The following is a 17,584-nucleotide window of genomic DNA, read 5'->3' on the forward strand; positions in this document are numbered from 1 at the left end:
ACATAATTGCTAATTTTATAAAAGCAGGTCAAAATGACTGCCCAGAGAAACATGAGGCTCAGATGCTGGCTTTGTCCTTGTGGCCTCCTATATGTTTCAAATGGGAAAGGAAAAGATCATTTACAAAACTAATATAAACTAAAACTTACTAATCACCATCAATATAATAAACCTCCCTCTAAAACACCTGCAAATGTAAGATGCATTTTCATTGGTCCAGTCTATGTGGATAGTGGTGAAAAAGAGAATTCAATTTCAGGAAAGAGGGGAATGAGCACCCAGGGTTGCTGATGACAGGATCAGGTCTCTACTTCCCAGCTTGGAATCCACTGCTGTTTCCCCAGTGCTGTGTGAGCAGGAGCCCAGCTTGTTGTCAAAGTAGCAGACTCCACACCCTGGGGACTCCACAATGACACTCAGCTTCATCCCTAATTCTAAAACAATACAGATTTTAATACTACTTCCAAAAAGCAATTCATGATCAGATGTACCAACAACTAAAGACATAAAATCAGATTTCATAGGAGAGATTAAAATGCCTACCCCAATATCTATGGGTACCCCTTCTAACAAACTGCCTGTGCTTGTTTTAGGAAAACAAAATTGGACTATGTAAGGGGCTTTGTTTGTGCACATGTTGTTAATTTGTCTTGTACTGGCCTGATTAATATTATAGCTAATTCCCAGCTTCTCCAGCAACAGTTCCAGTCCCCTAGATTTAAGAGATATTCATATCATAATATATTGCCACAGTTTGTCCTATTTTAGTTTATTAGAGAGTAATCATGTGAATGGAGGTTGTAACTGGTAAACAGCTGGTCAAAGTATGATGTACTCTAGGGGCATCCTGAATCAACATCACTTTATTCCCAGCATTTTCCCTTTTGAAAAGTTGACAAACACTCTATAAGACTGTGAAATGACAGACAAATGGACACTGACAATGATTATTTTTGAACAAGTCTCCAGGCTAATCTTCTCTGTCATCCCAGTCCCAGGGTAGCTTCCTGCTCCTCCAGGGTTTCTGACACACTCAGGATGTGGTTGCTACACTGTGTGTCTAGCACAGTAATAGACCGCAGAGTCCTCAGATGTCAGGCTTCTGAGCTCCATGTAGGCTGTGCTGGAGGATGTGTCTGCAGTCAGTGTGGCCTTGCCCTGGAACTTCTGATTGTACTTAGTATCACCATCTCCAGGATAAATCCATCCAATCCACTCTAGGCCCTGTCCAGGACTCTGCTTCACCCAGTGCATAAAGTTGCTAGTGAAACTGTAGCCTGAAGCCTTGCATGACAACTTTACTGAGGACCCAGGTTTCCCCAGCCCAGGACCAGACTGCTGCAGCTGGACCTGGGAGTGGACACCTGTGGAGAGAAAGGCAGAGTGGATGTCATTGTCACCTCAGTCCCTGTCCCTTCTTCAGGGTTGGAACTGGAAAGCCCCTTACCTGTAGTTACTGACAGGAGGAAGAGGAGGATCCAGCTCCATCCCATGGTGAGGACTGTGTCTCAGTGACTGTGGAGAGGACACTGATCATATGTTGTTCTGGGGTGTAGACACCTCTGTATTTACCACCATATACTCATGTAATTTGCATATTCATGAGCAGGGTACTTCTTAGATAAGTGCCTAGTTCAGCTGGAGAAGAAGTAGATAGAGGACATTTGGGTGAGGCAGCAGGATGCTGAGTTCCAAGTCCTAATCCTCTCTGAGGAAATGCACCCTATACCCTTGCCTTCAGCCCTGTGCAGATGCTGTGGGTGTAAGCTCTCAATAGATTTCAGGCCTGTGGAATTTGCTCCACTTTGTGACAAGATTAAGAAAGTGGTTCTGATGGTGATGGTGGTGACTGGAAATACCAAAATCTGCTGAATTAAGAGTATTTGAAATTTCCTTTTAGATACATTCAATTAGTATTTGCCATTCTTAAAGGTTACATAGAAATACCTCAGTGAAATGACCTAAAGAGAACATACTTCAGAAATATTTCTACATTGATATTTATTGCAACATTAGTATGATAACTTATGGAAATAAGCTTCCAAGCCAAGGACTTTCAAACATGTCTACCTGGGATGCAGGCTTTCCTGTGGAACACACAATGAATTTAATTAGAAAGCAGTTGATCACCACATACCATTCAGGCACTAGTGGGTGCATTTTCCTGGGAGTCTGTTACTGTAGACAGCAAGTTCTTGTATAGTGTAAGATCATTGATGACTTTTCTCTCCCTGAAGATAGAATAGCACTTTCCTGTACTAGGAAACCTAGGCAGCAGGGAGAATTTCAAATTCAGTTTATGGTTGGTTTCTCTATAATCTGCAAATAGAGTCCTTAGCTCACAGTGAAGTGCAGATAAAATCAACTTTAATGTTCCATTTTTACATTAGTAAGACTGACTATAAGCAAGAAAATAAGTTATAACAAATACATGCTTGAATGTGGAAAAAGGATGATCATCATTCACTGATAATGAGAGTATACACTAGTGTCCCAACTTGGAAATTTCATCAAAAATGTTAAATGAAACTATACTGTGCCCTTGCTTTATTCCTCCAAGGATATACTGTAATGATTTTACATCCAAATATGGAGACGCTTGCACATCCATGTTTATTGCCACTCTATTCACAGGAGCTGGGAATGGAATCAACCTAGATTCCCAACAAAGGACAAACAGATAATGAAAATGTGGAATATATAGATATGAACTCTATAAGTAAGTGGATGGAACTGGAAAAACATGTGCTGAGTGAGGTCACCAAGGTTCATGAAAAAAAAATACTTCATGTTCTCACTCATACCTTTCTCCCAGATTTGAATATTTGCTTTGTGGATTTAATTTGTAGAAGCAAAGTCACTAAAATTGGGTCATTGTGGTCTAAGAAATTAAGGGAGAGGGTCTAATAAAATAGAATTAAAATGAAACCAGAAGTGGGATACTGGAGAAAGAAAGGTACAAACATGGAGTGGTATTTGAAATTGAGAGATCAGGCACTGGTGTAAAGCAAACAAAAATGAGGGATGATAAGAAAGCTATGTGTGAATATAGGGTCTTACAGAATAAGTTAAAAAATAAAACTTTAGAGGACATAGAACATGCGTGGTGTGAGAAAATGAAAGGAGAATAGTGGGAGTGAAGGAAAGCACACTCTGGAGTGAAGAGAAACATAAATTACCCTTGTTATTTCTATAACAAAACACAGGGAAATAATGAACTAATCATGGTGGCCTAGTTCTACATTTGCAATTTTCTTTGGACTGATACTTTGTGTGTGTTTGTTCAGATATGGTATGATTTTATGGATCTGATGATACAATATTTTATTGAAAATAATAAATTTAAGAAAGCTGTGTGCAAAGCTGCTTATAACTAGAGGAGATGTAGTTTAGCTACCAGGATTGTCTCAGTGGTCTCGTTCTCATCATGATTGGCGGTTAACTGAGTTATTGCAGAAAGCTAAGAAAGCACATGGATAAGCTTTGTATTTTTTTTTAACCTGTGAGCCTTTGAACAGAGGTACCTGCATGGGTCACCAGTGCTGTTTCCCAAAATCATGATTTATCAATTGAATATCTCAGTGCCAGGCACAGGATAACTCTTTACAAGTTAACGGTCAGAGAGGCCCTACAGGTGCTTAAACAGTGTGAAGTGTTGACATTTCTCTCAGTTGCTCACAATAACTCAATAGTTAGAATTTTCTCTGGGAAAAATTAAAAACCCAATAGATTGTAGGAGCCAGCACAGGTAGATGACTTAGGAAATTATACTCCAGACACCTCAGGACTGATGCACATATGAACCTACAGAGACTGTGACAGCACACACCATGCTTGCACAGATCCAGTCCAGATGGGGTTCCAGTGTAGAGAGAGGGACACAGCCACGGGATCTCAGCCCAAAGCAAGACGTTTCAGCCATTGATATTTGCAAAGGAAGAATTAGTTTTCTCTAATGGAGTCTCATTGGGTACATTAACCACACTTAAGGGTGGATGCAGCCCCAGGAGTAGATGACCAACACAGGATGACCTTAATGATATTTTTGTAGATATTTTCTATCATACCACTTCTTTGTGCATTTCTTTTTGTCTAAATTGTCTTTTGTCTGTACACCATGGTCCCAGAGTTGTGTTTTTGTGTGTGTTTCATTGTTTTCATATGCTAGTCTATTTTTTAAAATCATTTGTTTTATTATATTTTGTTTGGTCTATGTGTTTGCTTTCTACAGAGAGAAAGAAAGGGTGAGGACCTGGGTGGTGGAGAAGCAGGAAGGATCTAGGACAGGTTGGAAAAAGGAAATCAGTAATTAAAATAATTGTTTGAAAATTTATTTTCAAAAAAATATTATAAAAAACAAATTAAAACTCAGCAAAATAAACAAGAAAATTTAAACCTGTGAAATGTATAACAAAGAATCTTTGTTTTGTTTGAGCATGGACAGGTTACTTGTCACTCACAGCAGGTGCAGGTCAGCTAAAAAAACTTTAAGAAAGGAAACCACAGAGGATACAGAGTTCCCCCCACACACACCAACCTCATCTCTCTAACTGGGGATTCTTGGCTCCATTGTGCCCCCTGCTGGTTCTGGGATGCCAGGAAGGTTGGTTTCTCTTGGATTATGCTAAAGTTGCACTGCCTCCCCTGAGCAGGAACGTATCCCTGCCAACTTCAGTGCTCACAGAGCTCATCTGCAGGGATGAATGGCTCCTGTTTATCTGAAGATGCTGACTGGATGTTTAGGGACTGTTTTGAAATTATGCCGACATGATCATCAATGTCCCTCTCAATCCCAGGCTCCTCTCTGGTGAATCCAGTTCCAGCAGTTCCCACTTGTAATAAGGCGACAAGAGGAGAGAATGGGGTCTTTGCAGCCTTCATCTGGCCTCAACTGGGTCAGAGCACCTGAACTCAGAAAAGCACAATGAATCTTGAACTCAGATGCAGCCCCTCATTTATCCATCTATGAATTCAGGAGACACTCAGATACAGGAATCAACAGAGAAAGGAGGAACCACTGCAGTAATGACAGACCAGTTAACAACTCAAGAAACATATATTCACGTAGAGAAGGAGATAAAAGTCAAGCCAGTTTAAACTGTGACTCAATGTATTTCCCATAGTGCATTTGCATTAATTAAGGGAATGAAAGGAGACAGAAGATATCTCTGACAAGGATCCTCATGGGTAGAGGGTATGTCTCCTTAGAAAGCTTTATCTCTCTGTCTACCTCTCCAAGTACAGGATCCTCTTATTCCTCAACAGAGAATGTGTTAGTAAAGTTTTTAGGAGCTGAATGTTTTCACAATGAAGGATAAATTTGAAAGGTGTTTACAAGAAGAAGAAAAGTCAAGAGAACTGCACAGGATTTTGTGTGTATGTCTATTGAGATGTCTGAAATGTAACTCCACATATTAAAACAAAAATTCATGCTACAGAAGGACAATTTATTCCTATATGTTCTTTTCTAACTCAGGATCATGCATCAGTTGTGTCTAATACTATGGGACAGAGGAGCAGCTGGAACCAGTCAGTTGCATGGCTTCTCTTCTACTACTGCTCAGAAATGGTTTGATGTCCTGGGGACTTCAGTTCACAGAGCAGCACCATCAGGGCAGTACACTGTTTTAGAGGAACACTTGCATATCCTAGTCAGGGTGCCAGGTAGGCTTATCTTGGCATTGCAGCTTCTTCTGCTCTGGTCTGGGTAGTGTCTGTAGTAATGATGCACTTCATAGTCCGTTGTGGTGCAATGCTGATGCTATCATGGGTGACAATGGACAGGAGGCTTTGCCTGCTTGAAGAGTATGGGTTCACAGAGACATCCTCCTCTTACAATGAATTCATTCACAAAAGTCTGGACTGAGTCTGTGAGATGGTGGAGAGATGGTGCGAGCATCCTCTCCTAAGGTAGACTAATGTGTCACAATATGTGCTGAGTTGTGGCAATGTATGTGAAACTGTGTAGGGGTGTTCATTGAAAAAATGCACACATTAATTTCTAGCATTCTCATTCAATCTTTACTCTGTGGATTGTTTCACACTTCTCTGCCTGGGCCCTCTTTCATTAATCATAAATGTGCATCAGTTCCTTCTGTCACTGTGGTACATTTGATGCTTCTGAACACTACTGAAAGGCCTGAGTACTACTGGCACTATTCCTGAGTCCCTTAGCAAGGAGGGTTGTGTCTTGAAACTAGATCATGTCTTCTCATTTCAATTCTCTTACAAATGGAAATAGTGTTGTTTCCTCGGCAGTCTGATATCTCAGCTGAAAAAGAACCAGTTTAGATGTGTTTTTGGAGATTACTGGAGTATCTACTCTGCAAGTTATGTGCAGAGGAGTTTACAAATAACTTCTACAGCCCATTCCTCAAGAATCAGTATCTGGAAATACTATTGATAGAACATCTAGACATTACAAGTGAAAGAGAGTGTCTGTGAATGTTTATTAGACTTGAATCCAATCCTTTGGTGTTTATGGATGGGATACCTGCCCTGGTTGCTGGCCAGCAGGGAAGACTTCTGTAGGCAGGCTTCCCCACCAACACTCCCCATTGGACCCTGCAATCTACAAAGCCCTAGCCCTACCCCAAATCCACCCATCCCCTGTGACCTCAGCAGCTTCCTGAGACACAGAATCTGCCAGCTCTGAATGGACCAAGAGGTGAGTGAATCTTCTCCCACTCAGAGAATCCTGCCCTAAGACTTAGATCCTGGGACACAACTTGTGCCCAGGAAGCCTCACCAATGACTGCCCAGTTGCCAGCCAGCAGAGAAGACTCCTCCAGGGCAGGCTTCCACACCAACATGCCCCCCTCATCAGACTCTACAATCTATAAGACCCACTCACTACCCCAAACCCACCAATCCCCTGTGGTGATATTTTATTTGTGCTTTAATAAATAAAGCTTGCCTGGAGATCAGAGAAAAAGGCCAGGCATTATAAGTAAACAAAGAGGTCAGGCAATGGTAACCTATGCCCTTAATTCTATCACTTAGCAGGTAAAATCTCTGTGTGTTTAAGGCCACACTGGAAACAGAACCAGGTGTGGTGGCACATGCCTTAATTCCAACACTAGTTAACCATGGAGGTCTGGAGGTCTGTACAGACAGATAGGAAGTGACAGAGCTGGGCAGGAAGAGGAAGTGATGTAGCAGGACAGAGAATGAATCAGATGGCAGAACACAAGGCATATATGCATGGATAGACATGAAGTAGCTCACATTTGGAAGCTGTGGAGTTGGTGAGGTAAGGGTGGCTGGTGGCTTTCTCTATTTCCCTGATCTCTCTAAGGCTTTCAGCACTATATTTGGCTCCATGTTTTTATTTAATAAGACCACTTAGAAATTCGTCTACAATCCTCCTGCTAACTCAGCAGCTTCCTGAGACATAGAATCTGCCAGCTTTGATTGGACCAAGAGCAGCTCCCTGAGACACAGACACAGCAAACACAGACTTGCAATAGAGCAGCCCACTCAGACAAAGGCACCTCTTGCACCTATTGAAGCAAGAGATGGGAAGAGCCAGTGGAAAAATACATACAACAACAAAGAGAGCAATATGGTATCACCAGAACCTAGCATTTCTACAATAGCAAGACTTGAACATCACAGCATAAAAGAAGCAGAAGAAAGTGACCTTAAAAATAACTTTGTGGCTAGGAAGAGGAAGGCTGAGTCAGGATTCACCAGCCAGACACAGAGGAAGCAAGGTGTGAAGGCAGAACTGAGAAAAGGTACCAAGTCACATGGCTAAACATAAATAAGAATTATGGGTTAATTTAAGTGTAAAAGCTAGTTAATAGTTAGCCTGAGCTAACGGCCATATAGTTCATAATTAATATTAGCCTCTGGGTGTTTACTTGGGGGATATGAGTGGGAGAGATTTGTCCCAACCCACAGGCCTGTGGGACACAGGAAATCTTCCAACTACAATTGGCACTCAGACATGATGGCAACAGCTTCCACCTAAAACCTGAGAAAGCTTTTAAAAAAAGATTCTAAAACAGAGCTAAAAACAGCTTCCTAGTTGTGTCTCCTAGGTATGCCCTGAGCTACAATATGGCGGGTTTGCAGCAGCCTGTTGACTTGTACTGAAGCATGGCAGATTCCTGCTGTGTATAGAGGTGTCTCCAAGCTACACAGTATGCTGCATGGTGGATTTAGCTTTTGCTAGTACAGATTAAAAACAAAGGTTTTTGCACTACATGCTGCTGGATGGAAGCATAGACCCACTGATTCCCAGAGTCTGTAATGAGCATGGTTCCCCCAGAATTGGTGGTAAACATACCACAGCCATTTTGAAAAACTGAAGTGGGTGGAGCCAGCAGCAAAGGCTACCATTTCAGTCCTAGTAATGCTGCAGTTTAAAGCAATAGATTCACAATAAGGAATATTCAGATGGAATAAGACTTTAAATAGTTTACAGTGTGTATAAAAATATATGTAGGCTTGGAAGAGAGAGGAAAAGGAATATAGACAGTTACATAAAGAAATAGAATTTTTTTAAAAATGAAGTCTTTAGAGACAGAAAAGGTAATATAAAAATAAGTCACGTAAAGATGGAAATCACACAGAGTCTGGATTATGCTGTCTTTGGGATTTTTAACTGCAGAGAGACATTTGATTGTAAAGGCTGATAAGTTAAACCAATATGTATATTTTAACTTATATATCTTAACTTCAAAATTTGGATGTAAGTATATGTTGCTTTGGAAAGGAGGCTCTGCTTTTGTTTCCACAGGAAGCAAGAGGATATGGATTTGTTCCAGGTTAAGATGGATCAGGTTGGAGCAGCCAAGACCCCCTTAAAGGTCTCCAATGACACCATGGCCCAGATCATCCAACATCCAAATAGCTTCAAGGCAACAGGCTCAAATAACACAACCTCACAGACTCTTCATATTAGGACTTGACCATAATTCTTAATTTTCTCAGGATCCCCAGAAGATTGTCAGTGCCCTCATCAGCAGGAAGTAGTGTGAGAAGCTACACCCAAATTCCCAAATATTGTTTATAAATGTTTATTTTTATTTAAAGGTGGGTTGATTATAAATACAATCTCTTTCTTTAAAAAATGGGGGGTAAGATATAGCTATGATAGGATGAAAAGATAGATTATTGAATCTACTTTTAAAAAGCAACAACTTGTTTGAAATGTTTTATATTACTATAGATTATTGTATTATTTGAATTATTTGAAGATTATTAGTTTATTGATACAAATTTAAAGTTAATTTTGTTATACTGTATGTATATTTCTACTCTCATTTGAGGTATTGTTTATGTAACTCATTTAGATTGTAATGGATAATTAAAAATATAGATTAATGATTAGTCTTCTATGATAGTCAAACTTATAATCATGTTAAGTTTTCTAGGTATACATAGATATATTTCAGATAGATCGGTAATCATCAAATACTTCAAATAACTCCAGAATACGGCATTTGAAATGTTTTAAAAATTTAGACTTTCTGGACAGTGAGACATGTCTGCTCCTGGCAGCACCGATTTACTTCAGAGAGGAGGATGGGCATCTAAAACACTCTATATGGAGTTTATCTTCTTCTTGGCAAAAATAGCCATTTGGGCAAGAAACTGTTCGACCGGACATGCAGGACCCATAGGAAGGTGACCACAGAACTTTGCTTGGCAAAATGGTCCATCAAGTTCCTGTTTCACAGGAGAAACTGCCAGACATTCTACAGGACACAAAAAAAAAATGACTGAGAGACTCTAGGTATGTGGGCTGAAGACAGATGCCCCAACTTTACAGAGGAACTTTGCATGTCTGTCCAGGCAGTCAGCTGTCTCTGTCTTTCTAGATTTTTGGAAGTTGCTTATAATGTACTTCCTGTTTACTTAGGTAATAGTATAGCCTTCTGGGATCTTTGATGTAGTTGAAGACTAGATAGTTATAATTTCCTTAGTTATGATAAAGATAAGTTAGATATGAAACCTTAGACTCATAAGCAGATAGAATATTTTCTTTAATTTTGCCAAATACAAATAGACTAGATATTATAACTGTAATTCTTCCTTGATTACTGTTTTGTTATATGAAATTTTACTATGTTACAGTTAAACCCTTCTTTTTTTATTAGACAGGAAAGGGGAGGTGCTATGGGATATTCTGTATACTGTGAATGTGTTGCTCTGATTGGTTGATAAATAAAACTCTGATTGGCCAGTAGTCAGGATAAACAGACAAAGAGAATTCTGGGAAGTGGAAGGCTGATTCAGGAGACGGTGCCAGCTGCCGCTGCCAGGGGAAGCAAGATGTAAGGATACCGGTAAGCCACAAGGCACATGACAAGGTATATTTTTATAGAAATGTGTTAATTTAAGATATAAGAACTTGATAGCAAGAAGCCTGCCAAGGCCATACAGTTTATAAGTAATATAAGTTTCTGTGTGTTTACTTGGGTCTAAGCAGCTGCAGGAGCCAAGTGGACACAAGAAAACTCCAGCTATACCAGAAGGTAATGGGCAGATATCATGCATACACTAAGAGACTACAAATGCCAACCCATATGATTATACCCAGCAAAACCATAGATGAGTGAACAAGACATTCCAAGACAAAACCAGATATAAACAATACCTATCCACAAATCCAACCCTACAGAAAGCACTAGAAGGAAAACTCCAACCTAAGGACGTTAGATACACTCACGAAAACACAGGCAATAGGTAACCTCATAGCAACAAATCCCAAAGGAGGGAAAAACACACACACTACTACCAAAAGATAACAGGAATCAACAACCACTTGTCGCTGGAAATTTCTCCAGATCTGCTCAGGCCCGTAGCCACCTCGAGTGACTTATATTTTGTATTAACTGTATGACCATGGCAGGCTTCTTGCTATCTAGTTCTTATATCTTAAATTGACCCATTTCTATTCATCTATATGTTGCTGCATGGCTTGTGGCTTACCGGCACTTTACATCTTGCTTCTCATGGCAGTGGCAGCTGGTGGCATCTCCTGACTCAGCCTTCCACTTCCCAGAATTCTCCTCTCTCCTTATCCTGCCTCTACTATACTTTCTGCCTGGCTACTGGCCAATCAGTGTTTTATTTATCAAACAATCAGAGCAACACTATCACAGCATGTACAAATACATCTGCAACAATCATTGGTTATTAATATCCTCAATATCAATGGACTCAACTTGCCTACAAAAAGACACAGGTTAACAGAATTGATGTGAAAACAGGATCTATCCTGCTATATACAAGAAACAAACCTCAACTTCAAAGACAGACACTACTTCAGAGTAAAAGCCTGGTAAAAGATTGTCCAATCAAATGGACATAAAAAGCAAGCTGGTGTAGCTATCCTAATATTTAACAAAATAGACTTTGCTGTGGAATGTTCTGTATGTCTTGTGGGAGTCTGTTCTCAGGTTCCTCATGGCTTTTCCCAGCAGGTTCACATAAAGGATGATTAGGACCACAAGCCTGAGTGCAGGTGTCTGAGATGGTCTGCACTTGGCTGTGCTGGGGGATGGTCTGTATGTCAAGTTGCTCTGATTGGTCAATAAATAAAACCTGATTGGTCGTGGCTAGGCAGGAAGTATAGGCGGGATTAACAGAGAGGAGAAATAAAAGAACGGGAAGGCAGAAGGAGTCACTGCCTGCCACGTGCCAAGACAAGTAAGATGTGAAAATGCCAGTAAGCCATGAGCTGCGTGGCAAGGTATAGGTTTATAGAAATGGATTAATTTAAGCTATAAGAACAGTTAGCAAGAAGCCTGCCATGGCCATACAGTTTGTAAGCAATATAAGTCTCTGTGTTTACTTGGTAGGGTCTGAGTGGCTGTGGGACTGGCGGGTGATAAAGATTTTTCCTGACTGTGGGCCAGGCAGGAAAACTCTAGCTACAAGACTTTAAACTAAAATCAATCAAAAGAGATAAGGAAGGACATTACATATTCATCATGGGGAAAAACCCTCCAAGATGAAGTCTCAATTCTGCACATTTTTGCCCCAAATAAAAGGTCACCCACATATGTAAAAAAACATTACTAAAGCTTAAATCACAATCAAACCCCGCACACTCTTAGTAAGATACTTAAACACCCCACTCCCATAAATGGACAGATCTGCCAGACAGAAACTTAAAAGAGAAATAAGGGATCTAACAAATGTTATAACTCAAATGGACTTGGTAGATATCTACAGAACATTCCACCCTAACAAACAGAAGAATATACCTTCTTCTCAGCAGCCCATGGAATGTTTTCTGAAATCGACCACATACTTGGTCACAAAATGAATCTCAACAGATGCGAAAAAAATTGGAATAATCGCCTGTATTTTATTGGAATACCATGGCTTAAAGTTAGATTTCTACAACAACAAAAATTACAGAAAGCCTACAATTGCATGGAAACTGAATCACCAATGGGTCAAGGAAGAAATAAAGAAAGATTAAAGACTTCTTAGAATTTAATGAAAATGATTGTGAAACATACCCAAATTTGTGGGACACTATGAAAGCAGTGCTAAGAGGAAAATTCATAGCACCAAATGCCCAAATAAAGAAGTTGGAGAAATCTCACACTAGTGACTTAACAGCTCTAGAACAAAAAGAAGCAAATTTACTCAGAAGGAAATTAATCAAATGCTGGGAACTAATCAAATTGAGAGTTGAAATCAATAAAATTGAAACAAGAACAACAACACAAAGAATCAATGAAACAAAGAGTTGGTTCTTTGACCAAATCAACAAGATCAACAAGGCCTTATCCAAACTAACCAAAAGGCAGAGAGAGAGAGCATCCAAATTAACAAAATCAGAAAGGAAAGGGGAGATATAACAACAGATAATGAGGAAATCCAGACAATAATCAGGTCATATTTCAAACACTTGTACTCCACAAAATTGGAAGATCTAAAAGAGATGGACAATTTTCTGGATAGGTACCACATACCAAAATTAAATCAATACCAGATTAAAAAAATTAAATAGACCAATAATCCCTAAGGAAATAGAAACAATCATTAAAAGTCTCCCAACCAGAAAAGGTCCAGGACTAGATGGTTTCCATGCAGAATTCTACCAGGTTTTCAAAGAAGAGCTAATACCAATACTCTTCAAATTGTTCCACACAATAGAAACAGAAGGAATGTTACCAAACTCTTTTTATGAGGCTACAGTTACTGTGATACCCAAACCACACAAAGTTGGGTTTTTTTCTTTAGCAGAGCAGTAATATTTCATTTTTACCTCAGTCTCACCTGTATGGTATTAGTTCTTGGTTGCCAGAACAGTGTCTGTGATTGGATCCATTTCATGCAGTGGGCCTTAAATCTCCACTGATAATGGTTGGTCCATCCCTCGAGTTTTTCTCCATTGTTGTATCAGTGTGTTTTGAAGGGAAGTTGTTGCTGGAGAGCTTCTCTCCAGGTTCCACCAATCCCCACAGTCCCACAATCCATGTATAAAATAATCACTCAGGCAGTTATATTACTTATAAACTGTATGGCCATGGCAGGTTTCTTGCTAACTGTTCTTATATCTTATATTAACCCATTTCTATAAATCTATACCTTGCCACATGGCTGGTGGCTCACTGGCATCTTTACATGCTGCTTATCCTGGTGGTGGCTGCAGTGTCTCCCTCCTTCTTCCTGTTTCCACAATTCTCCTCTCTCCTTGTCCCGCTTATACTTCCTGTCTGGTCACTGGCCATCAGTGTTTTATTTATATAGAGCGATATCCACAGCAGGAAGTCACAATTGTAGACCTAAGGGATTGTAGCTGAATTGTATGACCTTTTGGTGTTCTTATGGAACATGCAGAGTACACTCCAGTATCATGAACACTATTCACTAGGAGTGAAAACAGAGAGACTAGTAAAGGTCAATGTCTGTTTGAGGTGTTAAGGGATTGAATGTGATGAATGACAGATAAAATGAAAGTGGAGGGGACAGTTACTGGAGACACAAAGATTCAAGTATAAGGTTGTGTTGGGAAAGAGAGGAGTGATGGTCTGGGGTAAGGTTAACAGAATTTAACAGTTATAACAGAGATATTGAAATCTATGATCTTGCAATGTAAGTAAAACTATAATTTTGCAGAATGTAGAATGCGTGTGTCATGACAAAAACACAGGATCAGGACATCAGGAGCAAAGAAAAGCAATGTATGCAGTGGAAAGACACTTAAATTACAAAGTCATTTCTATTAAAAAAATCTGGAATGAAGAGTTCATAGTTGCCTAGTTTTACACTTGGAATATTCTTCATGTTGATGGAATAATGTTTTTGCTCAGATTATGGTGTGTTTTTATGAATCAGCTGTTACAGTATTTCATGAAAAACAATAAATCTAATAAAAGTGCTTGCAAAACTGTAAAAGTGTAAATGCAGCTTGTAGTTTAGGTAAGAGTATTATCTCAGTGATCTGACTCTGATTATGTTCTATGGTGATGTGGAACATATGTTTGCAGAAAGCGGAATAGAAAGTATACATGTGATCTTGGCATTTTATTTAACTTGTGACTCCTTGAACAGAGGTACCTGAGTGGAGGAACAGTTCTGCTTCCCATAGGCACAAGTTATTAAGCATCTCACTTCTGGGTACACGACCTCTCCCTATGAGTTAACAGGGAGAGAGAGCCCAGGCATGCTGAAAACAGAATGTGGTATCACCATTGTTTTGGTTGCACAAAAATAAATGCATAGATAGGCCTTATTTGGAGAAAGAATTTAAAAACTGAACAGATTGTGAGAGACAGAGAGTAGATGACCCCAAGGAAACAGTGTCTTCCATATAAGATGCACATAAGAATTCAGTCTGTGACATCATGCACAGAGCCTGCACAGGTGAAGTCTTGGTCTTAATGTTCTTTTGCTAATATACCATGTTTTCTGACCTTGTATCTTTATTTTTAATTTTTTTATCTTGTGTGTGTTTCTTGTGATATAAAAAAATACTCTCTTTTTTGCCTATTTGCTTTCTATTTAGAGAAATAAAGGGTGTGGAATTGAGTGTGTGGGGAGGTGGGAAGGATCAGAAAGATATGTCTGGGGAAATTATGATCAGAATATATTGAATGAAATGCATGTTTTTCACAAAATAAGTATAAATAAATAGAATTGAGGAAAACAAAATATAAATTTTGGAAATATTTAATTATCTTTTCTGTTTGAACATAGAAACTTCACATATAAACAGAAGCAGCTGTAGTTCACCTAATAAGCCTTTTAAGAGGTGTTTATAGAGGCTACAGAATCCCCTTCACTCCTCATCTCATTTCTGTCCTGTTGACTATTGGCTCCACTGTGCCCCCTGCAGATTGTAATCCACCCCTGGAGGTAGACTTACCTTGGTTTACACTGAAGTTTCACTGTATTTCATATCCCTGAAACTTCAGTGTTCCCAGAGCTCAGGAGCAGGAGAAATGGCTAGTGTTTTTCTGGAGATAGTGACTTGGTGTGTCAGAAATTGATTTTAAGTTGTATCTGTATTATTATTAATGTCATTTGGAATGCCAGAGTCTTCTCTGGATGCAATTGGATCCAGCCCCAGTATTATCCACTAGTATCACAGTAACTACAGGAGAAGACAGGGTCATTTATAGCTTCATCAGGCTACACCTGGGTCAGAGCTCCTGAAACAGATGACCACAATGTTTCTTGATCTCAGATGCAGCACATCACATATTCACATAAAAATTCTTGAGACAGTGAGATACAGGAGTCAACAGAAAGAGAAGGAATCCATGTGGCACTCACAGAGCAGTTAACAACTCCAGAAAATATGTTCATATGTGAGAAGAAACAGAAGTCAAGCAAACTGGACTGTGTCTCAACAAGAAACCTGACTGCATATTTGACTATATTTAAAGGAATAAAGAAGGCAGAAATCTATTTGACAAGGATGCTCATTGGTGTAGGAAGGTGATCTTGGACATCTTTATATGTTATATGTATATACCTACATTTCCAAGTCTTGGATTCTCTTATTTATGGACAAGGCAAATGCTAGTAAAGCTTTTCAGCAGCTTAATATTTTCAGAGATCAAGGATAGATTTATAATATTTACAGGACCAAGAGAAGCCAATAAAATTATGTAAGATTTTTGTTTTTCAGAGACATGAAAGTATTTGTTCTAAGCTTACTGAATGACCATTGTGGAGTAGAATATCTATCTATGAGTTAGTGGAGCCAACCCATATATATCATATGTTTATCTACATGCATTCAAACATGTGACTTGTAGGCACATATGTTAACCCTTAAACATATGCTGTATATCAGAATGTAGATGCATATGTTTGGATGTAAGCAGCATGATCAGTAGTAAAATGTATTTCATTCCATTGAAATTTGTCATGGGTTGAATGTTTCAAGTCTGGCATGGTACTTCATTTTAGGTTTCTCTATGTGAAGTGCTTTGACTATTATATCTATTCAAGACATCGTACCAAGAGGGACTACTAATGTCAAGATCCCATTCTCAATATATGCTGTACATGGTAGATGCTTTTAGCAACATGGTGTCTTTTCCTAGCATTGCTGACGTATGCACTTGCCTGTCAAGTCATCCCAGCAAAAGGTGAACTTTTACAAGACCACCTGGGCCTGTAGATTCTCTCCTTGTTGAAGAACCTTGAGGAACATGAACATGTATCTAGGGGAAAATAAGTTTGAAGCCCTTGGTGCAAAGATAACATGTCTTGGAAACCAGTTACTAACTACAACTACTTAAATCACATCAATCACAATTCTTGTTCATCACTGGTGTATTTTAAATTTATTTAGAAACTTCCACTACATTAGAAGAATCTCAATGATAATTGGCAATCATGTTTCATATTGAATGTTTTGCAAAAGTGATGACATCACTGTCAGCATAGGTGTTGCCCTTTAAAAATTAGGTTCCCTTGAATAACTGACCTAATATCTCACAGACTGAGGAAGAGTTATCATTCATAACATTTCCACTAGTTATAATGGAAAAAGGTAAGGACTTTGCAAATGGAATGTAATCTCTCTGTTTTAAAATTTTAGAACTTCTGTATAACCAAATAATTGAGAAAGTCAAAATGTAAAAAGAGAATTTATGAATCTGAGTTTTATAAATTTTTATATTAAGAGGATATCACAACAGGAAGAGGTTTGTCTGGAGGCTCAAACAAGACTTTCAACTTGGACATTTCAGTGATCGCTGCAAGACATTGAGGCTATCATGAAAGGATGAAAACTTTTGCATCATAAGATTGACAAGGATCTTGACATCAGACGCACAAAGCCATTATTTGTATATGGTTTGATTGTAACTCCAAGTTTCTTTAAAGGAATGCTGTGTGGGAAGTTTGATCCTCCTGGTGGTAGCAGTGGGAGTTACTATGGTGCCCAAAGGATAATGTTGAGTTGAAGGAACGTGCTGTACTCAGAACGAACCGATGCATTTCTTTTGCGATCCTGGTTAGGTCTCAGGGCTCATGTGTTTCACGAAGCAAGCTTGATGCCTCCCCTTCATTCCCACATTGTAACACTCCATCATATACATACCTGTGGTGTGCAACCATGCACCATGATGCCTTCAACAGAGCCAACACT

General features: G+C 39.2%; 1 gene segment (V, D, J or C); it reads right to left on the bottom strand.

The window, feature by feature from the left end:
* Positions 1-1,047: 1,047 nt before the first annotated feature.
* Positions 1,048-1,537, bottom strand: LOC114686746. The segment is given in 2 exon segments: positions 1,048-1,364; positions 1,448-1,537. Coding segments are annotated over 2 exon segments (363 nt in total).
* Positions 1,538-17,584: the final 16,047 nt, after the last annotated feature.

This window comes from Peromyscus leucopus, chromosome 14 (assembly GCF_004664715.2).
Source record: "Peromyscus leucopus breed LL Stock chromosome 14, UCI_PerLeu_2.1, whole genome shotgun sequence".
Taxonomy (NCBI): domain Eukaryota; kingdom Metazoa; phylum Chordata; class Mammalia; order Rodentia; family Cricetidae; genus Peromyscus; species Peromyscus leucopus.